Here is a 27,670-nt window from a genome sequence, read left to right on the forward strand (position 1 = left end):
TTAAAGCCCACTGGGGAAAAGACTTGGAGCCCAGGACCTATGGAAATGGGAATTTTCTCTCTAGGAATTCTTATTCCTTAAGGCCCTAGAAAGCAAGGCAAGTGTCCCAAATAACCATCAGCTCCATTTCTGGTGCTGGAGTTCAAACCCCACTTCTTGTCGAGTGGCCTTGGAAGAACAATGGCTTGTGTGGGGTGAAGACAGGATATAGAAGAACATGCTGCCCTTCTTTTTCTTCTCATCTCTGTGAGCAGAGAGCCCACAAATCACCTTAGCAAGCGTGGCTTGGTATTTTCATTCTTGTAAAGTCTCTTTATGAAGATTCTTGGGCTGCCTGAATTCTTGGTACCTGGTTCACATCAGTGCCCAATGATAGTTTGCAGAAGTGGTGTAAGCAGGTTGTTCTTTGTCCCTTTAAGAACAGAAAACATAGAAAAAGAATGGTCAAAAACCCAGTGGGCCCTTTGTTCCCTCATGCTCAGGGGTGGACTCTGCCTCTCTATTGCTCACATGGAGAAGACCAAAGGTGGCTTCATGCCTCAGTGTGACTGGAACCCAACAGCCCTGCCTCCTTCCACCCCATCTTGTTGGCTGCTCCAGGCCCAGCACTGGGAAACACCGAGTTAAAGCTACTTCATTCTGCAAGGCCTGATTTTGATCACTCCCAGTGAATGAGTTTTAACAAAATTCATCAACCTTATTTTATAAAAGGGAAAACCAAGGGGACCTGCCCAAGGGCACGGAGTCATTTAGACTCTTGGGGCAGGGTCTACTTCTCCCTGGATTTTGATCCCCCCCATGGCTCACAACAGCTCTCCCTGGCTATTGAGAAAATGGGAGCTGAATTAGGCTCAACTTGAGTCTAATCATTCCTAGCCAAGTGTATTTTCTTTTCAACTACTTGTTCACAAGCTCAGTTGGATAGGAGAATCACCTGGATCATTTTCAAAAATGCTGATACTGGGACCTGCCTCCAGAGATTCTGACAGAATTGGTCTGGGATGTCTCCTGGGCCCTGAGATTTTTAAAAGCTCCCAGAAGATTCCCATGTCCAACTGGGCTGAGAACCACTGTTCTAGATCACACTGCTGCACAGGAGCTAAGAGAACTATACGGCTCTCATGCCGTGATTTCCTGTCATCCTCTCGATGGGCTTAAAGATTTGGGTCAGGAAGAAAATGGAGAAAGACCTTCAATTCGCCCTTGGAAATAAGCCGTCCATCCCCCACCTTTAAAAGACACAGAAAAGGACAAGGTTTGGAGATCAAGTTAAATGTCCAATTTATTTTTATAACTTGAAACCAGAACAAACTTGGTTTTGAACAAGCGTACAAATGAAATGGCAGACACATGCTGAACTCAACATTGTGACATTAAGGAAAAAAAGAGGCCCAAAATCTTGTACAGAGAATAAAGGAACAATAAATATTTTACTAAGCCATATTGAAATGACCTCCTGTCATCTCAACATTTTATCCATAATAAAAAAAAGTGCCTGTTTCTTAAACAGAGCACAAATACCAAGCAATAATAAATAGTTCCAAACTTGTAGTAAAAGACAAAACCTCCAAGTAAACAACAAAAGCTCATACAATAAGTAATAGAAAAGGTAATAAAAATATTTTGCCTTGCCAGTACAAATGCAAACAACTCAAATCAATGGGACTTTGCTTTGCAGGGCTGAGTTACAAGGAGCACCAAAATCACGGGTTTGCCTGTGTTCCACGAGACCTTCGGCTGACGGTTACTTAGGACCGGGATGAAAGGCTGATTTCCTTACTTTTCACATTTTGCTTAGAGTAATTCAGTCTCCTTCTCTCCCCATGAAAGACCCTCTAATGGCAAGTGGCGGGTTCCAATTGGGGGCAACTTTGAACAAAGTTGTGGCAGTGCGGAAACCGGCCTGAGGTCGGCTGGGTCACCCATGCTAGAGGCCTCTCTCTCGGGATCATCTGCTTCCGTGTTGGTTTTTTAAACACAAAACAGAAGCAAAATTCTCTCTTCTCTGCAGTCACAGAGACACACAATGCTTGTGCTTTGGGATGGCTTAGTCCTGGCAATCTGGTAAGCTGGTGAGCACTGGCTAGCTGTTATGACTACAGGAGGACCACCCTGGAGGCACTCTAGGACCTCAGCGGGGCATCCAAAGGCAACAGCAGCCCCTGGATCGGCAGGTAGGAAACTGCAGTAGGAAACTGAAATCTCAGCTTTCTCTCCCATTCCCTCCCCCCTTTTTTTTAACTTTGCAAAGGTAAGTGGCAAGGAGGAGAGTGCATCAAACAGAAAAGCTTCTGCATTTGGTAAGGAATTGCCCAAAAGGATGCTTGGTTGTACTTCCATAACCTGAAATAATGGTTTCTTACATTTCCTGAAATAAAAAATGGCTTCCTGATATTGGTATTTTATTTAAAAATGCATTATTCCCTCATCCAAAAGACCATCACTTTATCTTAAAGCTACTTGGCTTTACAAAAAATAAAAATAAAATAGAGGATTAGGGGAGGAACAGATAGGAAGAAAAGAAATTAAATAAAAAATGAAAAAAAAAAAGGACCAATGGAGGATGAAGGATGGAGAGGAAACGCAGGGGAAGGAGAGAGAACGAGATATGGAAAGGCACCAAATTCATCCCAGGCCCTCGCAATCGGAAACTGACGGAATGTAGGTTTCAGAGAGCAAAGCAGCAAAGCAGGGAAGAAAGACAAGAGGCCAACACTCTCCATGGCACGAAAGGTCCTGGCTGTGATGGAGTCTCCTTCCTGAAATCCTATTTGTACCGGTCTCAACAGCAGGTCACTTCACCTGGACCCAGCTGAATCACCAGCTCCTTTTATGATATTTGTGTTTGTTTCACAATTTCTCAAGGACTAAAGCAGCTCAGTTTGCATTGCTTTCTGCTGGTAAGGGCGGGAGAGGTGGTGGTGGTGACCGCCACAGAAGTGATGGCAGAGAAGGAAGATGTTCTCTCGCTCTCTCTCCTCTACATCTGACATCTTAGAGGTGGCCTCTTAGAGAAAGGGAGGACGATGTGGAATGTTACTGACATCTTTACAAAAACTGATTTTTTTCCACTCAACACAAATAATTTCCCATCCGGTCTGCTGTGGCCACACCAAGGAGCCTTGATGCAAGGTTCAGGGCGTTCAGAGAGAAGCCCAACACGAACAGTTCTCTGTGTAGGCCAATTCCGACAAAAAATATATATACAACTAAATGATTTGTGAACCAAAGCATTTAACTACTTCCTTTTGTTTCTTTTTCTCAAAGGTTGTCAAACAACCCTTTTTCTCCTGTACAATAGGACTTAACATACAAATGTTGTTTTTTTTTGCAATATTTTATCCTGCCAAATTAAAAAAATATATTATGGCAGCCTGTTTGTTTTTGTTTTTTTTTTTTCTTTTTATTTCCAAATTCACTAACAAAAAGGTACATTAAATCCCTTTAAAAGGACAAGCTTACAGTTAAAAAATTACGAGCTCCAGTAAAAATACAGCAAGTGCCTACATCATATGAACCAACCAATATATCCATTCCAGAGGGAGGCGGGAAGAGAAAAATAAGTACAGGTCAGAAATGTGATTTTTTTTTCTGCAAAGCAATAACAATATTAAGCACTTTTTTTCTACATACTTTTTCTACATGGTGTAGCAATCCCCTTTGAATCCCCAAATACAAGTTTCTATACATTTTTTTTGAAATAAAAATTCAACACCCAAGGCAGAAAAAAATTTACTAAAACTCCGACTTTACAGTTACTGTGACAAGAACAAATTTATAGACCCACCATTTAAATTTTACTGCAACATTTTCAAGGAAAAGAAAAGGGTATTTTTTTTTCTTGTTTTGTAAAATGCCCAGGCATTCTCGATTATTACAAATACTGGTCCACTTTTACAGTAATCAAGAAATTTTAATATATATAATATATACTAAAACCCCGTCACCAAAAGAAAACAATATACACGCGGCCACTGTGGCATTTTTGTATAACCTATTAAGCAAACTTTGAAAAAAAAAAGATCGCTCCAACACACATACACACAATTTTTTTTTACCCTTGTATGTACCCAATACTGTAAACGTATTTTTAAGACAGAGTGCACTAAATTTAACTTTAGAAAAAATTAGCCGTTGTTCCTGAATTGTTTTTGTTTTGCTTTTCATTCAACGATATCGACTTGTAACTTGTGTCACTTGAGTTTTAATTCAGCAGTAAATCACCTCCACTCCATATCTAAGCAGCGTTGTCCCAAAAACAAAAGGGGCTGAGGATAATTCAGCTAATGGATGTCCAAGGTTGTGCTGGGTTTATTTCTTCATTTGATTGGGTCTTATGGCATTTCATATCCTCTATCTTCAACCAGAATTTTTTTTTTTTTTACTTAAAGTAAATGTGGCTTTGTTAGTTTCTAAAGAATGTACTTTTCTTGTTTTACTTTTTTAAAAAGTCTTTTCATTTCAAAAAAAAAGTTTTGCATTTGTCTCAAGAGACTCAAATAGGAAGATCAGTTTTCAAGGCACTCACATCAAATTGAATGGCAGTAGAAAAACTGTCCTATAAATTATTATTTTATTTTGTTCTTTATAGTGCCAGTATTGTGAATGCCACGCTTAGCAACACTGACACTCAATCTCAGCTGTCCCTTACAGTTTAACCCACCTCTGGGCCAAAGAGAAGAATATGCTGCAATTTCTTGTTTAGAAGCCATTTAATTTAAATGCAAACAAAAGCTTTAAAGTGCGGGTCAACAGAATTCAAATGTCTAATCTTAACAGTTCAATGTCTAGTACCTTCCAACCTAATGAGATAGAAAAAAAAAAAACCTGGGAAGTAGCGCTGGGCACCTTCTGATGGAACTCATCCCCTGCTTTTTCAGTAAAAGAGAATAGAAACTTGCAAGATCCCCACCCCACCCATCCCTACAATATCATCAGTGTGCATTAAATGAGAGAACACTAACTTCAATTAATTAGGGCATTCGTCTGCTTGGAAAATGATCGATGATCCCTTGTAGCAACATAGGATTTGAGATTTATGTGATGGGGGTGATTAAAAAAAAAGAGAGAAGCCGTCAAGCCAGAAAATGCCTAAAAGAACACCACTAGTTTCTTCCTTTCTGTGTCACTGCGGGCCACCCCATCTCCCCAAAAAGGTACCCTCAGCCCATTTTATGTAGCCTAATCTACAGCGAATAGCAGCCATGGCACCCCAGGGCACACCAACAGGATAGTATCTGCTGGTCGTGCACAACCTCAGAATGCTGTCGGGCCATTTCCCAGAGGAGCCCTCCAAAACCCTATCTCTGGCGGTGCCGAGTCTGTGGGGTGCCTCCCCCAGCACCACCACTCAAGGTTTCCCTTATGTAATATGAAAGCCGAAATCAACACAGAAAAGGCCGCTTGACTCGGGACGACATGAGTGCTACATCTCCATTCCAATTCTGAAACAAAGTGCTACGACTTTAAAGATTGTTATCCGCTGTACATCCACACCCCCCACCCCAAAAACAAAAACCAAAAAAAAATAAAAAAATAATTAAAAAAAAACTGCATGCCACTTTTTATTTCAGGACAAAAAAAGGAAGGAATGAAAAAGTAAACAACTTTAAAAGTCATTTGAGTGTTGGCTTCTTCACAAGAAATTACACATGCTTAGCTTAAATTTCAAAAAAGCAGCACCACCCCTCCCCCCAAATTATAATTTAAAAGATATGCTTCCCCTCTAACATTGCTTGCGAGTCATTGCTCAGGCTACTACCGGGTTTAAAAAAAAAAAATAAAGAAGGGATGGATACCCAACAAAATCTCTTAAAGGAATTCAAACAGAAAAAATAATAATAAAAAGTACCTGCACATGCCAAAAAAATTACAAAACCCAATAAATACAGAAATTATTGCACAGTTAAAAGGCTCCACAATTTGTACTGCCTTAATCAACCCTCGGGTTTCCATAGGACTTCGCAGACACAGGTTAGGTTGGAGTGCCGCCTCCCCTGGGCCCCGGGGACACGCGGGGTGCGGGGTGGCGGTGACACGGAGGCAAGTCAGGTCAGCATTCTCTCTGTTGGCAACGGTTCCACTGTACAGGTGCGGGGCGCCGGGGCCCGCGCGCGCTTAGCTCCTCTCGGCCTGCTCGATTTTGACGTCGTTAGTCAGCAAGTGCTCGCCGTGCCACTTTTTCATGTGTTTCTCCAGGGTGCTGTAGACGCTGAAGGGCATCTGGCAGATGTCGCAGCGGTACACCTCCTTGCCGATCTGCCCGTGCGTCTTCATGTGGCGCGTGAGCTTGCTGCTCTGCGCGCACGCGTAGTTGCACAGCTCGCACTTGTAAGGCCGCTCGCCGGTGTGGCTCCGCCGGTGCACCGTCAGGTTGCTGCAGTTCTTGAACACCTTGCCGCAGTACTCGCACGTGTCGCTGCGGCGGCCCTCCTTGGAGCTGGGCCGCCCGGGGCCCGGGCCGCCCAGGTGCGGGGTGCTGCCTCCGCTGGCCGTGCCGCTGCGGCCCGAGAGGCCGCCGTCCAGCAGGTCCCCGGGCGGCGTGGAGAAGCGCAGGCTGCCGTTCTCGGACGAGTGCTCGGACGACGTGGCGAAGGGCGACTGTCGTGCGTCCGTGAAGCCCAGGAAGGGGTCCTTCATGAAGTGCCGCGACGCCGCGTAGCCCACCAGCCACTGCGAGTACACGTTCTCGGACGGGATGAGCGCGGCGGGCGGCAGCTCCAGGTCCTTCTCCACCTTGATGCGCTTGGCGGCGCTGTTGAGCCCGGGGCTGGGCAGCGGCGCGGGCTTGCGCGGGAAGAGCCCGGGGAAGGGCTCGGTGCCTGGCGCGAAGCCGCCCCCGCGCCCGTTGACCGCGCCGCCCGCGCCCGCGTCCCCGCAGCCGCCCGCATCGTCGTCGTCGCCCGCGTCCCCGCCGCCCGCCGCACGCTTCAGGAAGGCGCCGCGCTTCTGCTTGTCGGCCAGGAGCTCGCCGTACTGCGGCAGCGCGCCTAGGCCCACGTTCTCCATGACCTTGCCCAGCACCAGCGCCTTCTCGTCAGCCAGCGCCTTGGCCGCGCCGCCCCCCGCGCCCGGGACCCCGGCCACCCCACCACCGCCGTTCTCGCGGTTGCGGCTCAGCTCCGAGTCCATGCTGAAGCTCGACTCGGGCCGGCTCTCGTTCTCCAGCAGCAGCTCCTCCTCCTCTTCCTCCTCCTCCTCGTCCTCCTCCTCCGGCTCGTGGCCCAGCGACGGGTCGCTCTCGTGGTGGCGGAAGTCGCCGTCGGCCGCCTTGAGGCCCTCGCCCGCCAGCTCGCTGGTGCCGGGCTCGGGGGAGCTGGCGGCCGAGAGCCCGTCGTCGGAGCGGCCTGCCAGCGAGCCGGCCTTGTGCATGTGCGTCTTCATGTGGCGCTTGAGCTTGCTGGCCTGCGAGCACGCGTGGTCGCACAGCTGGCACTTGTAGGGCTTCTCGCCCGTGTGACTGCGCCGGTGCACGATGAGATTGCTCTGGAACTTGAAGGTCTTGCCGCAGAACTCGCACGACTTGCTCTTGGCCGGCGGCTGCGGGGGCGGCGTGCCGCCAGGGGGCATGGGCGGCAGCGGCGGCGTGCTCAGGAACGGGGACTTGGGGCTGGGCTGGAAGGGGTTCAGGAGCCGGTGCATAGGGTTGCCGCGGCCGGGGGATACGGGCGGCGGCGTGGAGCTGTTGCCCGCCAGCTCGCGGAGCCGCCGCGAGAAGTCCATGGCGGGCGAGTCGATGGCCATGGGGTTCAGGCGCATGACTCGGTCGAAGGCACTGGGGTGCTGGGCGACGAGCCCCATCTCCTCGGCACTGAGGCGGTGCGGGTCCAGGTGGTGGCGCGGCGGCGGGCTGAAGAGAGGCGGCGTACCCGGCAGGCGGCCCTCGCCGAAGCCCGGGTGGTCCCGCAGGATGGGACCCGTCATGCGCAGCAGGTTGAAGGGGTTGCTGTCGCCCAGGAAATTCATGAGCGGGGACTGCGCCACGGCCTCCGGCCCGAGCGGCGGCGGGATGGTGAGCCGCGGCGTGAGCGAGCTGCTGGCCGGCCCGGGCTCCAGGTAGATGCGGAAGCCGTGCGTGTTCTGCGCGTGCTGCAGCAGGAACCACGCGCTGTTGAAGGGCTGCTTGCATGTTGTGCAAATGTAGCTGGAAGGCTCATCTTTACCTGGGGAAACACACGGACAGAAAGGCAGAGACAGCGTGAGAAGCGGCAGCGGGGCACGGGCACCGCAGGGCCACTGGCCTGGGGGACGCGGCCCGGGCTGATCCGGGATCCCAGTGCCCTGCCTGACAGGGGCTGCAGGGCCGCTTGCAAGCAGGCCAGGCCTTGTCTCCTCCTGGCTGGGGGGCCGAAGAGGCGGGGTCTGTGGGCAGGCGGCCCTGGCCACCCGAGCGCCAGCGACTTACTTCAATTGTGTAAGGCCCGCCTTGCTCCCCCAAAGGAAAGGGATTCTGATCCCCGTTACCTCCGAGGCCACGGGAGATCGTGTTTGTGAGAATACGATCCAGTAGTAGGAATTCTGTCGAGGCTGGACTGTGTGACAGCCCTGGCAAATCCCAACCCTCCAGGATGCTCCACACCCGAAACCATCTAGGCCAGGGCTTCTCAGTCAAGGCACTACTGACATTTACATCCTAATTCTTTGGGCGGTGGGGGCTATCCCGCGCATTGCAGGATGTTTAGCAGCATCCTCTGCCTGCACCCACTAGACAGATGCCAGGAGCATCCACCTCCCCCAGTTGCGAGGACCAAAAATGTCTCCAGGCCTTGCCAAATCTTCCCAGGGAGGGGGGCAAGATCACCCACCCCTTTGAGAACAACCAATTCTGATAATATTTGATTCCAGGGAGTTGTACAGAAACACAAATCAAACTGTACTATCTTGCAAACCTTTTTTTTTTTTTAAGAGAAATAGCTGCAATACCTCTGCAATATTTGGGATTTTTAGCTATAGGAGATTCTCATGTTTCCTACACCACCGTCTGTGCAGAAAGCACTGTACACCTGAATATGGATTCGTAGGAACAGAAGAAATTTAACATGCTGTGAAGACCCGCTACTACTGTGACAGCTGCCCCCACCCCGTGTCCTCACACACATGCCCAAACACTGGAATTCCACCTCCAGACCCCAGGGAAGGCGGGGGCACACTGGTCTAAATGAGTCTTTCAAAGTCCTCTGCCAGAATACTAAGCAATGAAAGAACATCCTCACATCTGACAGGGCAGTCGGGATGAACAGTGGCAAATGCTGATGTGTTAGCAACTGGCTGTGGTTACACGGGCAGCAAATTGTAGCGGACACTCGTGGTATGGAGCCAAAACGTCATGGTCTTTGTCCGTCACTGAGACACTCACAAAATGGAGGCTGAACATTTCCTCCGGAACCCATCCTGCAGGTGCCCTCCTGCACCTGTGGGTAAAGCTCGCCGCTTTTCCAGCATGTACCTCTCCTAATGCTCTGCATAAGAGACGGTGCAGACAGGACCCATCTTCCAGCATCACACTCACTAGCTGGGGAAGCAAGTGGAACAAGAATCCCAGCTCAGATCCAGCAGAAGACGTGGCATGTGAGATCTTGAAAGATCCCTTTTGTTTTTTCAAACTTTCATCTACCTGGAAGATTTTAACGCAGATGCTGAAGTACAGGAGCCACAAGCTCTGGTGAAGTCAAACGCGCAAATGAATGACCCTTCCCAACATCGGTAAGGTGCCATGGGAAGTGGAGAAAACAGTCCCCAGTCTCACCCTCTCCACCAATCGATTACAGGCCTTCTGAAACCCTAGGCAGACAGCATTTTTGTTTTCCACCCACTAATTATGTTTCTGGAAGGCTGCACTCTTAGCAGTGTTTATAGGCACATAAACCTTCGTTTGGAAACCATCTTTTAAAAATCAAGTGACTCGGGGACCAAATACCCTAAATTCCATCCAAGGGCTTCAGTCTTGAGTGTGGCCTGTGCTTCTGTCTGAAACTGGGCTTGCCAGTTTCTGAGGGGCCGGGACCTCCCCAAGACATCCCATGCCTGCAGCGTCACAGAAGGCTTCGTGCTGTCCAAGGGGCAGGGTGGAGACTCCCCCGGCGACCTCAGAACCAGTTGGCTCAGGACACCAACACTAGAAACCGAACCATGCAGTTACGAGTTTGGCATTACATAGGGATTCTTTCCCTCTCCTCTCCTATTCTGTGTGTTTGGTGATGAGAAGACGGTGGTAGGGAGGACAGAAATGAAAAAGGAATTCTGAAGTTAGGCCTCATCCCTCTTTTAAAAACAGCTCAAGGAGCACCTCTGAGGCTGTCTTCTTTCTCCAGGGTGTCTGGGTCATTTCCCTCTCTTCATTCAGGTAACTGAATGAAGATCTGAGTCATTCAGGTAACTCAGTTCTCCCATGAAGGAGCCTCTGAGGGGAAGCCTCCCCACCTCAGATAGGGCAGGGATGCCTTCCCAAGGCCCTGGGTGGCCGTGATTCTCCCCGTAAGGCCACCCCAACACCACAGCCCTCCTGTTCTGTGCACTCTCAGCGAACAGAGGAAATGCCCAGCTTCCCTGGGGGCAGCATTTCTGTCCTGCACTTATTAGTGATTGTACTTGGGGAACAGCACGCCTTAGCTCAGACAGCCTCAAAGGAGAGCTGGCCAGAAGCCATATTTAGACGACTCCTCACACCCTTTTTGGGAACAAGGCAGAATAAATAAGTAATAAAAAAAAGAAGCTAGATAAACGTCCTTTTCTGACACAGGAGCTAATAACACAAATGAAGTGCCCCTTCCTGCAGGGTTATAGATCTTCAAATTAAAGATCGTTCCTGTACCCTGCACCACCCTTCAGCCACTCTAATTAATCAATTCACAGCTTTCCATCGCTTTAGTTCCTCATGTTTCCTCATGTTTTCAAGTCAGGCCATCTCCCTTCCCCCAATCTCTTTTTCATCATCTTTGTTTCCCTGGGAAGTGCTCCAAAGCACTTCCTGTTTCTTGATCTGGGTGGCCACAGATTTTCTAGAAAGTTCTGTGGCTGGTGAGGAAAGAACATGGCTATCAGAGGAAAATGCAGAGCTCCTACGCAGGCCAGCAGTGAAGGCGGCTCTACAGCCGAAATGGCCAAGTCACAGGTTTTTCAACTCAAAAGGGCAGTTACTGGAAGTCAGGTAGCTACAAGGGCTAAAGAGCTCAAGTGTTTCCACTTCTTATTTGTTTGTTTTAAATGCTTCTGGCTGGGCACGGTGGCTCACGCCTGTAATCCCAGCACTTTGGGAGGCCGAAGCGGAAGGATCACTTGAGGTCAGGAGTTCAAGACCAGCCTGGCCAACATGATGAAACCCCGTCTCTGCTAAAAATACAAAAATTAGCCGGGTGTGGTGGCATATGCCTATAATCCCAGCTACTCAGGAGGCCGAGGCAGGAGAATCGCTTGAACCCGGGAGACGGAAGTGGTAGTGAGCTGAGATCGAACCACTGCACTCCAGCCTGGGCGACAGAACGAGAATCTATCTAAAAAAAAAAAAAAAGCTTCTAAAACTAACTTGGAGCAACATAGGGAGGGCGTTACCTGTCCATAATTCACCATCAGGTGAGAAGAGCGATGTTTATTCATCAGGCTGGATTTCAGGGCCACCTGTCCTGCCTGGGAAGCTCTTACTGGACCCGTGTCCATTAACTGCTTTGGTTCCAATACTTCCCGCTGCACAATGGCAAGATTTCATTTCAGGCGATGCCTCCAGTGCAGGACCTGAAGCCTTCCAATCTCCTAAAAATCACCCAGCCCTCAGAGGCCCACCCTAGACAGCTTTCTTTCCAGTCCCCCCTCCCTTCTTTTTTTAATAAAATGTTCATTTCCTTATTATTACTCCATGGTTATCTCTTGCCCAGAAGTAGCCCTGAGCGTGAGGCTTGCTCACTTTTAGAAATGGAACAATGTCAGAAAGTCTTTGAAGAGCCACTCAGAACATTTTTCTATTTGAAAACTCGCTAAATATTTTAAACACATGGCACGCAGTCTCGGACGGCTCATTTTTAAGTGCAGCAAAAGACCCCTGGTGAGCAGGCTGCTTCTGACTGGGGGCTGGCCCACTCCCCTTCCCGGGACCAGATGTTTCCTGGCTGTCACCCCCCTCCAGGAACTGAGGGCCACCTGCCCACAGGTGAGCTGGAGGCTGCACTGTGGAGAGGGGTGACAACTTTATGCTAGCAGCCCAGACAGGCTGCTGAGATTCCCACTGATAGGTCAAGGCCTAGATTATTTAGAAGCGATTTACCCAGCAACATCAAACCTGGCCTACAGACCTAGAAACGTCAGCTACACTTTGCTCACTAAGTCTCGCTTGGCGACTCAGACCCAGGGCCTCGTCTTCCCTTGCTTCTTTCCATCCTTCTTCCTTTCTCAGACATTTTCTGTATCCATTGACAGAAACCCACACTGGATCTTCTTTGCTCCACTGGCTCTAGACAGAGCCCCGAGACGTCTTTCTCAAATGCAATACCCTGGGTCATGAGAACCCTGGACAACAGCAGTGCGTCCATACCCCTCTGCCTTGGTGTTCCCAGAAGGAGGAATTCAGTCAATTCATTTAACCTCTCTGAGGCTTGACTTCCTCATCAGTAGAATGGGAATAATATACCTGGCTCCGGAGAGGGCTGGGGAGACCGAATGAGCTCCTGTATGTGGGCACAGCCTATAAATCGCACATGGCTATGCAGGCATTACGATGGGTTTTGCACGTTTTGTTTTTTTATTATCCATCCTTGTACCTGGCCATGGGTGTTTCAGGGATGACTTTCAGTATAACTCCAGCAATAATGAAACCCTGGAGGACATTTAATGCAGCCTGCCTCATGCATTAGAGGTTCTAGGGAAGCAGAAACTTGCAAACATTGAGGAAACATCGTTTTTTATTATAATGCTTGGGAACCGACATGCAGCTGGACTCCTGCAATGAAATGTGACTCTCCCTCTGCCATTAGGCTTTTTTATGAGCATTTAAATAATTGTTCCTCCTTATTAAGCTGGCTACTCTAATAATACCAATAAAGGTATCAGAGATGTTCAATAAAAAACACACCTTTAATTGAAATTATTATCCAATGAAAAGGCCATAAATGATAGGGGTCCTCCTAAGGCCAAGTGACACCAAAGAGAAGGGCATTCCTGCCTGGGGGAGATTTAATGGCCCACTGCTATTGAGAAGGAGCAGCAAGGAGACACCCTCTTGACTCAAGCAGGGCCCGGGGTGATATCCTGAGGTTGGGGGGCTAAAGTAAGAACTGGGTCCTGGCTTCACGGGCCCCTTTACAGGTTGCAAAACATTTTACACTAGGCGTGGCATTTCCCATGCATTCACTCACACCATCTTTGCTCACTGTGGCCTCAAGGGGGGCCAGGCGAAAACTGCATCCCAGCTGGCACGTGAGCAAACTGATGCTCAGAGAAGCAAAGTGGCACGGCCAGAAAGGGGCAGGCCACCCCCCTCCTCAGGCTTCCTGACCCCTGAGCAGGGCTCCAGCCCCGCCTCAGCACACAGCACCACCTGAGGGATTTATCGTCAGGGCCTGTTTCACAATGAAAATGGCCACGAAGGAGGTTCTCCCACCACACTGTGAGTGTCCTCCCAGTGGAAGGCACTGATGATGCTTGGATGGAACCCGGTCAGGTCCACCACAGGCCTTGACCCTGGAGAGGAGAAGGGGAGACATTTCACAGAGCGAGCAAGGGAGCCTGCTGGGTGTGACACGTCTCTGGGGACCTGGTGAGGCAGACACCGAAGTGGCCAAATCCAGGGATGGGAAGCCGGATCCCAGAGCCCCCTGTGGCAGCTCCCTTCCCGGCTCCGGACTTCAGGGTACCCGGTACCCAAGGAGATGGCTGGTTTCAGTCTGCCTACAGAATCCATCTGCTAAAGATGTCGTCTCCACAGTTCCAAAATGATCGTAATTATCAGTGTTATCCCTCAGATGTGTAGATTCCTCATTCATTTAAAAACTACCCTCTTTCATGTCAGAAAGGAGATGTCAATTGGGCACCTTAGGGGTCTATATAAGTTTTGTGTCTATATCATTCCTGGGCACAGCCATCTGCAGAATTGATAACCATCCCTGCCTGTTCCAAATGCATTCCGTGAAACCTCAGCTCTCTCCAAGACAAAGGCAGAACTGGGGAAATAATACTCACAGTGGTAACAAGAAAGCTTTATGAAATCCTTACCACCTGCTAGGCCTGAGCTAAGCACACCAAGGACCTCACATGCTGCTCCAATAACCCCTGCAGTACCCACCGTCATGATGACCATTTTACAGATAAAGAAACTGAGGACGGGAAGAGATAGGGGATCCGCCTGGGGCTGCACAGCTGCCCACGGTAAAGCCTGTGCTCTTGTTACGCTGTTCTGATAAACGCTGGGTCAGAAGAGCAGCAGACACACTGTGGGCAGGGATGGGGCTAGCTACCTGGGCCTCAGTATTTTACCTTTCATTTCAGCCCACGTACTAACAAAAATGTCAAGATGTGTTGCTTTTGGCTAGAATTGCAGTAACTCCATGAAATCATGCTGATTATCTCATGGCAAAAATAATAGATGCCATTTAGAAGAAAAAAACCTTTCAAAGCAAGTGGCCCACTGAGGGGTGTAAGTGCTGATGGTAATAGCAATGGTGCTATGACCAATAAGACATGGTCTCCTCTGATGGTAATGTGCTGAGCCAGCCTCCAGCTAAGAAAGCCACTGCCCCCACACCAAGGCCTGTGGCAGACATTGCCAGTTCATCCCCGCACGCTACCTCCAGGCCTTGGACTCCTCTTTAACCCCAGGCTCCAGGCAGTCATTGCCAAATAAAGCATGCCTGCACCTCTTTGCCGTCCCTGGATCTCAGTAGGTGTAAATCCAGTAAATGTGGGATCAAAATAGATTGGGCTGAATAAGCTTGGTAGCACTGTGTGTTCTGCTGAGAACTTTGTCTACATCTGACTTTCATTAATTCACTGAACAAACAGGATCTGGGCCCCCTTCATCTGCTAGGTACTATGCTGGTAGCTAAGGGTGCAGCTCACACTCCAGGGGGAGACAGGGAGCCCCCAGTAACCCACTCCATTATTTAATGCAAATTATGAGTGGTGCTAGGAGAAGTTCAGGGTGCTGGGAGAGAGAAGAATTCAAGGGTTTGACTCAACTTGGGGGTTCAGAACCCACATGATGCCAGACCTCCCACCCACATCACCTCATTTAGACCCCACCTAACTCCACACACAGTGACCACTGACCGAAGAAATAAGGGAAGCCCAGAGAACTTGGATAAGTTGCTCAAGAAGAAATTATTGGCCTTAGATTATTTATTTAAAATTCATCTTCTGGACTCCCTTGAGGACAGGGACTGCACTGGTCTTGTGGACTGCTTGGACACCAGCCTGCAACATGGTGACTAACGCAAAGTTGCACTTCAGGACTGCCAGCGGCCGAGATGTCCCACAGACCGGGAGTCTTCTCAGCCTCCTGCCAGCATGAGCCATGTTCCTTCCAGACCCACTTCAAAGCCCAGACACTTCGGCCAAGTTGCTGGACATCACAGGGCTTCAGGGTCCTCATCCACACAGTGAAAACAATACCTGCCTTCCAGGGTCGTTCACTGTAGGATGAGGGCTCGTCGTGGTAAAATACCCTAAATAGGGACCCCACATACGGTAGGCACTGGGTACATGGGAGGTGACAGAGACCGGAACTTGGAACTTTCTCTGCGTTTTCTCATGGTCAGCGTTCCTGAAGTCCCACCAAGACAAGGACTAGACCTGGGAGGACACTCCAACTCCACAGTCCACACGCCGCCCTCCACACCGGGCCCCCTCCAGAGAGCAGGGCTCCACTCAGCACTCTCAACAAAGGGCCTCTCTTCCCCAGCAGAGAACACACCCAGCACTGCCCCCACCCCGAAGCTGGCTGCATCCCAACCACCAAAGCATGCCAGAATCCCAGGGGACTACACACAGAACCAAGACAGTATGCCACCACCTCTGCTACCACCCACCCCAGAACCAGGGACAGATCTTCCCAAATCACAGAGCTGGTGGGGCCTCCCTGATACCCAGGACGATGTATCAGGCACCCCAGCCTTTGGGATCCGGTCTGACTTGCTGCTTGCCTTTTGCACACACCCATGTGCTGCCCACTCGCCCTCTTGGTGCCTCCCTTTGGGCAGAGCATTTTCACAGCTCCATGCCCTTGCCGGTGCCATTCCTGCTTCCTGGAATACCTGCTGTTTATTCTCTCCCCATAAAATATCTTTTCAGATCCAGCCCAAGTCTAATCCCCTCAGCATTCCACAGCATTGTATTTAGATCTGCTTCATACTGATCACCATACTGAACTGTCATCTTTTGTCTTTGACCTTGGTGTGTTCAACATGGCTACAGCCTGCACGTGCCAATGTTGGCCTTTTGCTCTCAGGTGGATGCTCACAGCCACTTTGGAAAGTAGGTTTTAACCCAGGTTCTCTAGAGAAAAGAAACTAAATCTCATCATAGTTGAGTGAGGGGCCCCAGGTCACAGGGCTGGTAAATGGCAGAGTCAAGATGCACACCCAGGTCCATCTGACCCCAGAGCCTGTGCTGGGTCCAGACTCACAACTGGCTGCCCCTCACACAGGGATGGCAAACCCTGCAGTGACCAGCCCTGGGAAGGAGCCTGAACCAGCCCTGTCCGGTCATTCTGCCTGCACCCGGGATTGCCAGCAAGCCAGCCCGGGAGGCCAAGCTGAAGGCCTTGGAGGGCAGGAAACAGCCCAGAAGAAAGGCTGCACACAGTGAGAAAACCTCGCTCACCCCATAGTGTTGGGTGACCGTCCACTTACCCTCATGGGACCCCTGCAGCAGAGGTGAGCTGTGCAGCTTCATCTGCCTGGACTTAATTCAGGCTTTGAGAAAAATTCTAGGAAGCTGGGCCTACACCCCTCAAACAAAGAGCCCCAGCATTCCCCTTGACAGCCAGATTTGCACAAAAACGCCAGTGAGTCTTGCTTTCCTCCCTCAGGGTCATAGGTGGGGGTCAGGGAGTGGGAGTGGGTTAAACTGTAGACACAGAGAATTGTCAGACAAAGCAGAAACCTCAAGTGACTTTTGAGCACCTGGGGAGGAGGCAGGCAGCCAAACTACATGATGAGGACGGGCGTGGTGGCTCACACCTGTAATCCCAGCACTTTAGGAGGCCAAGGTGGGCAGATCACCTGAGGCCAGGAGTTGGAGACCAGCCTGGCCAACATGGTGAAACCCCATCTCTACTAAAAATACAAAAATTAGCCAGGCATGGTGGCAGGTGCCTGTAGTCCCAGCTACTCGGGAGGCTGAGGCAGGAGAATTGCTTGAACCTGGGAGGCGGAGGTTGCAGTGAGCCGAGGTCACACCACTGCACTCCAGCCTGGGTGACAGAACAAGACTTCGTCTCAAAAAAAAGTGCATCATGCAGAGAAGGGAGGGAGAGCGCATGCCTGGCAGAGGTACTGCATGCCCAAAGGCGGAGGTGGGACTCCAGACTCAAAGAAAGGAAGAACTAAAGGTGAAATTGAAAAGGGGGAGGTTCTGAAAACACGCAAGAAACTTAGCTGGATATAGAGCAAATTCCATTGCTGTAAATCCCATCATAGTGAAAACTTTCCTATTTTGTCCATGAAAAATTTCAAGCCCACACTCAAGGCCTACTCAAGTCAAGAACTGTTCAGTATAAGGGAAAATCTCAATATAACAAAAGGATGCAGGTGAACCCTTCAGAGGACCACCCTTCCCAAGCTGCGAAACCATAAGATATAAAGGAATGAAACTTAAAATCCAGTCTATGAAGATCACTAGCAAGGAAGGTGGCTTCTATGTTACCCTCTCCGGCAGGAGTTCAATGATTCCAGCAAGCCTCACATCTGAATACCCTAGGCCTGTGAATCCACCTTCAGAAACAAGACAGTCCAGGCTGTTGGTGGAACAGGGAAGTATTAAAACTGAACTATGGCTGCAGGCACCACACACCCGAGATTTCCCAAAACAGTTTCAACCGTTCAATTCTTTGGTTAGCCCAGGTGTGCAGTTTCAGGCTCAGGAAACAGCCACCCAACCCCAAAATAAAGCAACATTGCCAGCCGCAGGGGTATCACGGCACAGGGTGAAAACAGTGGTGTTTGTCAGTAAGATGGAAGAGCCGGGGCAGGACGCACAGAGCAATTTTCCACGTGGCAAGTCACCTGCAGCATTCGTGAAAAACTACAGCACATTCCTAGAGGTTGTCTTTAGAGGTCCCCCCTTTGGATAAGGCACTGAAATCCACTGGAAATAATAAAGAATGCGTTGTCAGAGTCCCTTGAAATCTGCTTTCTGTGAACTTCCCTGAAAAGGGCCTACACTGTTCTGGTGGGTTTTGGTGGGCCGATAGCTGAGCTCACTTTGATGGTGACGTTCCCCCACGCCGCCCAACATGAGAGTTTTCTGAAAGGATTCTAGAACTCTGGGGACAGGAATTTTGCAGAGAATGTGAAAGAGAAGCACAGAGCAAACCATCCTTATCATTTAATGGACAAATAAAGAGGGAATTAGGAGATAAACAGGCAAAAAAAAAAAAGCCAGGAGTTGGCTGCAGGTGCGTGAGCGGGGACCAGTGTGTAGCTGTTTCTCACTCACATGTGGGATCTCAGTCTCCCCAGAAGCACCCCATGCAGGCCTTCCTCCTCCTCCTCCTGGAGACAGGAAGTCTCCCCTCTCCATAATTCATGACTTCCTTCACCAGGCAAGCCTCCATCTTTCCTTTCCTTAAATCCACAAAAAATCTCGACATTCCACCCCAAGAAGTATGGCAGAGCAGTAAATCTCATTTTAATGGAGTGTACGTTTAGCTCCAAGGAGATAATTGACGTTATGGAGAGCCTCGACACCGAGTTATATAGGTTAGCTAATGCAGAGGGGACTCATTACCGACACACTACAAACAAGTAGTAATATATGTATATTGTTCTGAGTGGCGTTAGAGCAAAAGTGTTCCGGTCCGCGGGGATTGATAAAGCACAAGAAAACAGCAGATATGCACTTGTAAATTTGTCTCATTTGTCTCTGAAGTTAAAGGTTATTCCCTTGTTCTGAATTTGTAATAAAAACATGGTAGCCCAGGGTTTGTGGAGAATGTTTGAATATTTAAATTGTGTATAATGATAGGCAATTATAGGGTAAAAAACTGGACCTTATGAATGGGGGGAACACTGTTTGGATCACCAAGTGTTTTCTTTTATCTTTAATGCATTTTGCAAGTAATTTCCCCCCAGTGGGGTTCAGAGACTATTACCCAGTCCCACAACCACTAACCAGTAACTAACCAAGCTTGGGTTTGCCCGGGTGGATAGGCTCTTTTCCTTCTTTTTTCTTTTCCTTTCTTTTGTTAGTTTTGTTTGCTTCGATATGCAGAATACATCTCTCCAACCAAGGGCTGGCCTGGGGCTGGGGCTGGGGCTGGGGCTGGGCCTGGGCCTGGGGCTGAGGCTGAAACCGTGGCCTCTCTGTCCCCAGCAGGTCAGTTCGTCTTTCTGGGGAGGGACGAGGCTGGCCATAGGGAGAGGTCTGAGGGGCAGGGTGTGAATTTCCTCTGCCCCCCCAGTGGGCTCCCTTCTCCCCAACCCTCTCCCGGGAGGAGGGCCAGGGGCTGGTGGGGAGCCCCAGCTGTGCCATCGGCTTGGGGCGGGGAGTGGCGCTGCGGCTCCCGCGGCTGGAGCCCAGGTGCCCGCCTGGCCGAGTCCTCTGCCGGCCCAGGTTAACCAACTGCAGTGCTAGAGTAACTCCAGCCAGCTTGTCACCGAGCACAAAAGTCATCAGCCAGTGAATGTTCTTTTCTGCACCACAATTAAGACGAATCAATACGACGTGCCACAAATGGTATTTTACTCTCAATAAGAACTCGAGCTGAGTTTATTCAGAATATTTTAGCGCTTCCCCGGGGGATTTTGGGCCGACGCAGATGGCAAATAAAGTACTCAGCCTAAGGCTACAGCACATTATGGTAATTCTAATGTCAGATGTACTTTAATATACAGCTCTATTTAATCACCCCATTATTTCACATTTCCATATGAAAAACCTGCGGCACTTCTGCGGCGCTTTGCCTCTGCCACAGTGCCAAGCTTCCTCCAGCCGCTGCTGGCTGCCGGGACGTGGTCATCTCGCCAGGCACAGCCTGACAGTGCTGAAGTTTCCGGGTGCCCGGATGCGCAGCCGAGCTGCCTGGTTGGTGCCGCTAGAACATCAGATGACTCTAAGATGCACCGAATGCCACCATGGGAGGTTATGGAAGAGAACAGCTGCACGCACACTACATGCACACACACATGCAAGTTCACAATAAAATGCAGGGGGATGTGTGTGTCCACATGGGCACACACGCACAACCACACACACACACAGTGTGCAGGAGAGAAACTAATGTCAACAAGGAGTTACACCCACGCTCCTAACATGGCCCTCTCCAGACACCAACATCCCAGCACGGGGGCTACTGGGTCAGCAGCTAGATCCAATCACAACGCTGGCTCCAGCCTGTGGCCCCCAGCAGCTGTGCCCATTGGTTCTCCCAGGACTGCCCCCCACCCCACGAGGGCAGGATAAAGGCGTCATCCACACCAAGGGGCAGAAGGAGGCTGATGACAAAGCCAGAGGGGAGTGCACGAGGTAGAGCGGCGGATGAGAAGGGCTGGGAAACTGCTGCCCACACTGTGTGGGAGCATCTGGAGCAAGGAGGCCCCCAAGATGACCCTTATCGGGGACTATGGGCACTAGGGAATGTGAAGCCTAGAGGTCCAGGCCCAGGGGAGGTGGAGTTCTGTGAATTCCAAGTGGCAGGAGCACCTCAAGGCTGGCTGGGCTGGCCCACAGAAGCAGGGGTGTAGGCCGAGCCTGGGAAATCACTCTCAAGGCACTCCAAGGAAGCCCAGCACAGCTCCTGCTGACAATCCAATTCTAGATTTCCCAAAGACAGGGTTTGCTGATGGATGCAATGACACCTGGCACCTGACCCTACTGGGTGTCCCAATAATGAGCCAACATTTAAAGCCACATGACATGATTCACAGAAACAGTTACAGCATATGTCTTTAAAACAAGGCACTTGGGCCAGGCGCGGTGGCTCACGCCTGTAAGCCCAGCACTTTGGGAGGCCAAAGCAGGCAGATCACGAGGTCAGGAGATCAAGACCATCCTGGCTAATACAGTGAAACCCCGTCTCTACTAAAAATACAAAAAAACTAGCCAGGCGTGGTGGCATGCGCCTGTAGTCCCAGCTACCTGGGAGGCTGAGGCAGGAGAATCGCTTGAACCCGGGAAGTGGAGGTTGCAGTGAGCCGAGATGGCACCATTGCACTCCAGCCTGGGCAATGGAGCAAGACTTCATCTCAAATAAAAATAAATAAATAAATAAATAAATAATTTTTTTTTAAAGGCACTTGCCTGTGCCTTTGTTTTGTTTTGTTTTGTTTAGTGAAGTCCCATTCCTAACAATGGGGAAAAAATCTCTAAGGGAAGGAGGGAAGAGGAAGGAAGGAAAGGAGGGAGGAAGGGCAGTAAAACTGAGAAAGTTCCAACACACACTGCCAAAACCACTGGCAAATTTCTCAAAAGCATCCATTCACCAATAAGGCTATCAGTAAGCTAATTCTAGAAAGAAGAGTTGTTCTAAAGCTTGACATGGGAAATATTTCAGAGAAAAACTGCTCGACTGTTTGAAGGTACAGATGTCTGACCTACCTGGCCATTCCAACTCCTACAGGTGCGACTGTGACAGACAGCTCACCACCTCCACTCCCACTGCTCGCTTCGGCCACACAGGGGGTCACCCTCAAATTAGGGTCATCCTGTTACTTCTTTTTAAAATATGCTTTGGGGGTAAAATCTAACAATGGGAATTCAGTCCCAATTTTCAAGGCCTGTGATTCCACTCTTTTATTATTGAACCTCAAAATAGATACTTGAACCTCAAAATAGATACTAATATTCCCCCAGGCCTTTTCCAGGTTGTTGTCAGTTAGAAAAAAAACAGCCTAGAACAGTGGTTCTCAACTGAGGGTTGTTTTGCCCCCCTAGGAAACCTGCGGCAATATTTGGAGATATTTGTGATTGTCAAGACTGAAGGGGCTTGGGCTTGGGGTGCTACTGGCATCTAGTGGGGAGAGGCCAGGGATGCCACTGCACATCTACGATGCACAGGACATCTCCCCAACAAAGGATGAGCCAGTCCACATAGCAACTGTCCCAAAAGTGGGCAGCCCTGGGCCACACCCATCAACTTAAACACTGGCTTCCTTGTGGGGACTGCCCCTAAATCTGAAAAAAAATAGACCGAAAGAGAAAGTGGGGAGTCAGGAAGAGAGTGGGAAAGGGAGAAAGAGGTGGAGAGAACTGAAAAGACAGAGAGAAGAGGAGGGGCCCACACTGTCTACTTCTGGCAATAAAGAAACTGTGGAATCCCAGTCAATTTCATCATTGTAGAAATCATTTGAATTCCAGAGTTGCCTAGAGCTGAGAATCCGGGGCTCCTAGGGAGCTCCGCGCCTTGTGAAGGGGGAAGGCAGCCTGAAATGGCAGAGGGGGCAGGGGGACTGCATTTGTCAGCACACCCCTGCCCGCAGCCCTCCACCAAAAAAAAAAAAAAAAAAAAAAAAAAAAATGCTCCGAGTGACTTCCCTCCAGAGCTGGGCTTGGCCACTAAGGCAGGGATGTCAGGGGCTGCCCTAGATTTGGTGGCTCAGCTGTGAGCCCTGCAACAGCGGCTGCAGGAGATGAAAAACAAATATCTCTTTGACTTCCTGAAGTCAAAGAGATAAAAATACAATTTCTGCTGCGTATGCCACTCTTTCACGCAGCATCAACACTTATGTGGGGTGACGGGGGGAGGAGGATGACCATGCAAGCTTAAGTGATTTTTTTAAAAAACACGATCCAGAGAGATTACATAAAAAGTACAATTAAGGGACGCTCAGAATCCCGAGGCCTTCAAGAACGTGCTGCCTCCGGAATATTTTTAGAACAATCACTGGAGTGATTCTTCTTAGTTGTAGAAACACTCCAAATCAGAAAGTCAATTTTTCCTCTATTTGCAGAAGTGAGCTGGCTCCAGTGGACGGAATGCGTGTGTTTTGCTTGGCGGCTGTTCATAATACTGTCTTGGCAGCGTTTCCTTGGAGCGCACACGGTGAACCTGGCTCTCGCATACAGTAGCACTTTCATTTTAAGCGCCCCAGCCACGCTTCCCTAATAACAGCCTGGGAACTGCAAAACCCCTGTAAGCCCAGCCCTTTAAATGGGGAACAGAGCAGGGCTTTCGGGGCCCCGCTCGCCACAATAGGGACTGTAAACTGGGGCTGGTGCTTTCAATCAAGAAACGTGGCTCTCGTTAGAAGGCGGAAAATAAAACAATGCCGGCACGTTCTGGGGACCACAGCGCGCTACCTTTCACCTCGTCCTCGCCACACACACACAGGCCCAGCCCCGCTGCCTCCTCTACCCTCCTGCTGTCCTGCCGGGTACCAGGTGTACCAGACTGTCTGAAGTTTGGATGGGAAGGGACATGGCAACTTGGGAACCACACTGGGGCTGGGGCTGTGGGCCAGAAAGATCTGATTCTCCTGCTTCCTAGCCTTGGCTGAACATGAATGAGTGGGCTCAACTCTGAGCTCCAAGTTCCTTATCCATAAATGCGAGTGACACCTGTATTGAGGATGGTGGGAAGATTCCAGAGCGTGCATGGAAGAGTCCTGCTTCTGGTCGGTGCTCAACAGAGAATGCTATTTAATGATCAAAATGTAAATGAGTGAATGAATGAATGAATGAGTGAATGAGTGAGTGGATAAAAGAGTGAATGAATGAGTAAATTAATGAATAAGTGAATGAATGAATGAGTGAATAAATGAGCGCAAGACAGCAGGATGGGGCTAAGAGGGGCTAAGATGAGATGGGACTGCTCATGAACAAACCCCCAAACCCCTCTCTGTCACTCATCAACAACCGTGGTCAGCCATTGCCACCAAGTAGTTGTCATTCAAAAGGGGCCTTCCAGGTACAATTTCAGCCCCTCCCTGGCATCCAGAAAGGTAGTGATTTCGGCCTCTTAGAACTGGCTCATCACCACTGTCTCTGTTCACACACTCCTCTTTCTTTCTCTCTATGTTGTTTACAGAGGTTTCATTATGTTTTCAACTAATCAGAAAGGCCCCGCTAATACACAATTAACATGTGATTATAAAAAAAATTAAAATAGCTTCCAGAAGAAGAAAATGTAATTAAGTAGAGAATGCTTTTCAATAAGTGCTTGCTTTAACCCATTGTCAGAACACAGTCTACATTCGTCCACAATGCCTAGAACAGATGCCAAGGGCAGAATGTTAAAAGGAAGTTTAAAAAAAAAAAAGGACATTATTTTCTGGGGGAATAATAGCCATCAACTTGGCACAACATGCTGGAGAACTCAGATTCCGGCTGCAGAGAAGAGACCCTCCTCCCAATCCTCTTACCTCTTTTTTCTGGAGAAAAAAAAAAAAAGTTTCCCTTCTAAAAAAATGAAATAAAATAAATGATTAAACCCAAATATAAGATAATAAGAATACACGTAACTAAATAGAGAAACCAACAGCCAAACGCACACACTAACAAACTCCACTGCCAACAGAAGTTCTGGTCCAGACCATGAAGAGGGTTTGATGGCACCCCTTTTTAATAAAGTCTGTGATCATTTTGTTTCAAATCATTTCTGGCCAAATTTCAGAATTGATCTGTCTTTTTAAATCCCCAAATCTAAAATGCGTTTGTAGACGCCTGTTTGAGAAGCAGACTGACCACTCTGAAGGATTTTGTTCTTTTTCCCCCTTCTCTGCAGCCATCTCAAAGCAGTGATCCAGCCAATGAGATCCAGCCATTTTATTGGCCCCAATGCTTGTCAATGTGAACGGGGGCACTGGGGGGTTTCAATGGTTTCTGCCAGCCAATATGGCCCCAAAGCAAATGGCAAATTCAGTGATTTTCCAAGGAATGGGAATGTTGTGAGAAACGTGAATTCTCCCAAACATGAAGGAGAAGACGAAATATCAGGAAGCTCAGGGCAGGTGACAGGGCGACCACCTGGGCACCTGTCCTCCCTCCTCACAGCCCCAGCACAGAGCAAGTGCTGCTGGCCCCGGACTGTCCCCCAACAGCAGAAGTCACAGTCAGCAAACTGCCAAGGCCTTCCCCGGACTGCACTGGCTTACAGAACATACCCAGGTCTGGTAAGATGGGCCCGCCAAGGAGCCAGTGCTCCTGGACAACATCCCTAGGGGGTGGCAGGGCCAGGAAGAGGCCTGTAGGCACGGCCAGAGCTCTGTCCTTCTCGGCTTCTGCCCTGTGGACCACTCAGAACCCCATCCAGTGTTGCCCATGCACCTTGAGCAAAGGACTGAACACTATGGGGTTCTATTCCCAACCAGCCGTGACTCGGCTGTTATTAGCTGGGCAACCCTGGGGAAAGTGCTTAACTTCTCTGAATCTGTCCTTCGGTGTGAAATGCCTTGTCTGCAAAATGGCCCCCAGAGGAAGCTAATATTTTCCCGGTCACTCAGGGGAGAAAGGTGAAATTCAACCAGGTTGCATGGCTGGTCCTACAGGAAGTGAAGGAGCTGGGACCCAGGCTTGGATGACTTGGCTCAAAAGCAGTCTCAACCGTGGAGCAGACGGCCTTCGATAATAACAACCCCCGAGGATGCAGACAGGCCTGAACCACGGGCACCCGACCAGTAGGACCTTGGTCAGTCCTTACCGTGATCCCATCTTACCTCAGCTCCTAAGTGCAGAAGCCAAGGATCAGGAACAAAGCGCGTCTACCCAACACCATCCAGGCAACAAGGCAGGTCCAGCCAGCCTGCCCTTGCTCCTTCCACCAATAAGTCACCTTAGCACACAGCCATCTCCCCCAGGTGCACAGATGGGAAAATGAAGGCTGCCCAGCATGCAGAAAGGGCTTCCTGAGGTCGCACAGCCCAAGGATGAGGCTGGCGCAGGAACTCGAGCCTTCAGACTCCTCTTCTGCCCAGATGATCAGGGGACTGAAAAGTACCGAAAGCAAGCCGAGATGGGTTCTCAGGAAATATGCGGAGCGAGCCACCTGGCTTCCTGACCTGTACTTTCAAGCCCCACTGTCAAATCCACCACAAACACCGACACAGTGGTCCACTCTGACCCAGGGCTCCTCTGGATGAAAAAGAAAAGAAGCTTCCCAGGGCTCTCCAGTATTCCCCACACCTCCTCTGTGGGGCTCCCCCAGCACCTCCATTTCATAGATGAGACCAGAATGCTGAAGGTGAATGGTGCACCCAGCATTCTATCCTTGCCCACTCCACCACAGACCACAGTCCCCCGAGCCAGGATACTGCACTGGGCTTTGCACCCCCAAAACAATGGCTGGCCCTTGTTGAGCACTTGTTGAGTGCCTCAGTGTATCTTCATGAACCCCCACAAGGCTCGTATGCCTTGGATTCCATATGGAGGATCCAAGCTCAGAGAGGTAAAGCAACCCACCCAAGGACACACAGCTTACATCCATCCCAGGGCCTGCAGCATGGGAAGGGCTCAAAATAAAGCATAAGTAAGTTTCCTTGAGCTAGCACCCCACCCCCTAGGATGACAGGCCCCTACAGAGTGGGAGCCTCGTCCCAGTCATTCCTGTCACCCTTCACCACCCAACACCATCTGACACATAGTAGGTGCTCAGCCAACACCTGCTGGACTGAGCTGACACAGCCCTCCTGCCTGCTGCCCAGAAGAGCCCTTAAAATTCTGCAGTCTGCACCCGCCCCTTGTGTCTGCGCGGCACAGTGAGAACTGACATTTCTTCCTAGATAAATATCTGGAAAGAAGTCGGGAAACAATTAAAACTAGAAGCTAATAAATGATGGAGAAGCCCATGAGCCAAGTCCTGGCCCACTTCCCAGTCTTCATTCATGCATCAAAAAAACCCCGGCGGTCCGAGGCTTCAAGAGGGCAGCTGGGTGGTGGGGCTGTCCGGCATAATATAAATGGGAATTAGATAGGATCGAAGGTGCTTGTTGCATTCCCAACAGCAAACACCATCTCCCAATGCTGCCCCCCAGCCCACGTCTCCCCAGCCAAGCCCTCTTCTCGGGGAACACATGACAGATGATCTTGTAACCAGGCAACCAGGGGAGGAAAGGTTCCAAAGTTCCTCCACACGAGCGAGGACAGCAGCATTCTGATCACAGTGGCTACTGGGGCGCAGCACTGTGATGCCTTCTGTGGACCTGAAAAAAACAGGGGCTGGGGGTGCACTAGCCACTCCTGCAACGTGAGGACCTCAATGTCTTGGCATCCTCCCCTTCCCCTCCCGAGCCAGGCCAGCCAGCCCATCTTTCAGGGAGATAGCTCCGTGTCCCCAGCTGTCCTGGTCAAAGCTGTTCCCAGTGGGTTGAAAACCTAAGGTCCTAGGCCACAGCAGCTTTCGCTTTGCAGCGGCTCACGTGCCCTGACCATTCCCTGTCTGCAGCTGTCTTGACAGATGCCCCCCAAGATTCCCAGGAGCTGAAGCCTCAGCAGTTCCACCAGTCAGTTGCACACTGGATGGATGTTGCCTACCATCAGAGAGGATAGCTGTGTCCATAAGAGAGGTGACCTTGCAAACGGAACAGGAGCTTTGTGTGCA

At 49.9% G+C, this 27,670-nt stretch overlaps 1 protein-coding gene across 5 annotated transcripts in view; it reads right to left on the bottom strand.

Moving 5' to 3' along the window:
* Nucleotides 1-1,256: 1,256 nt before the first annotated feature.
* BCL11B (BCL11 transcription factor B) overlaps nucleotides 1,257-27,670 on the bottom strand; it is a 102,089-nt gene continuing 75,675 nt past the window's right edge. For 4 of the 5 annotated variants that reach the window (XM_054449311.2, XM_054449309.2, XM_054449310.2 and 1 more), the window contains one exon: nucleotides 1,257-8,162. In XM_054449311.2, the coding sequence (XP_054305286.1) occupies nucleotides 6,118-8,162 (2,045 nt within the window). In that variant the 3' untranslated portion in view covers nucleotides 1,257-6,117. The remainder of the gene's footprint in view (nucleotides 8,163-27,670) is intronic. The other variant, XM_063652063.1, reaches the window with a different exon arrangement.

Source organism: Pongo pygmaeus, chromosome 15 (assembly GCF_028885625.2).
Source record: "Pongo pygmaeus isolate AG05252 chromosome 15, NHGRI_mPonPyg2-v2.0_pri, whole genome shotgun sequence".
Classification (NCBI taxonomy): Eukaryota; Metazoa; Chordata; class Mammalia; order Primates; family Hominidae; genus Pongo; species Pongo pygmaeus.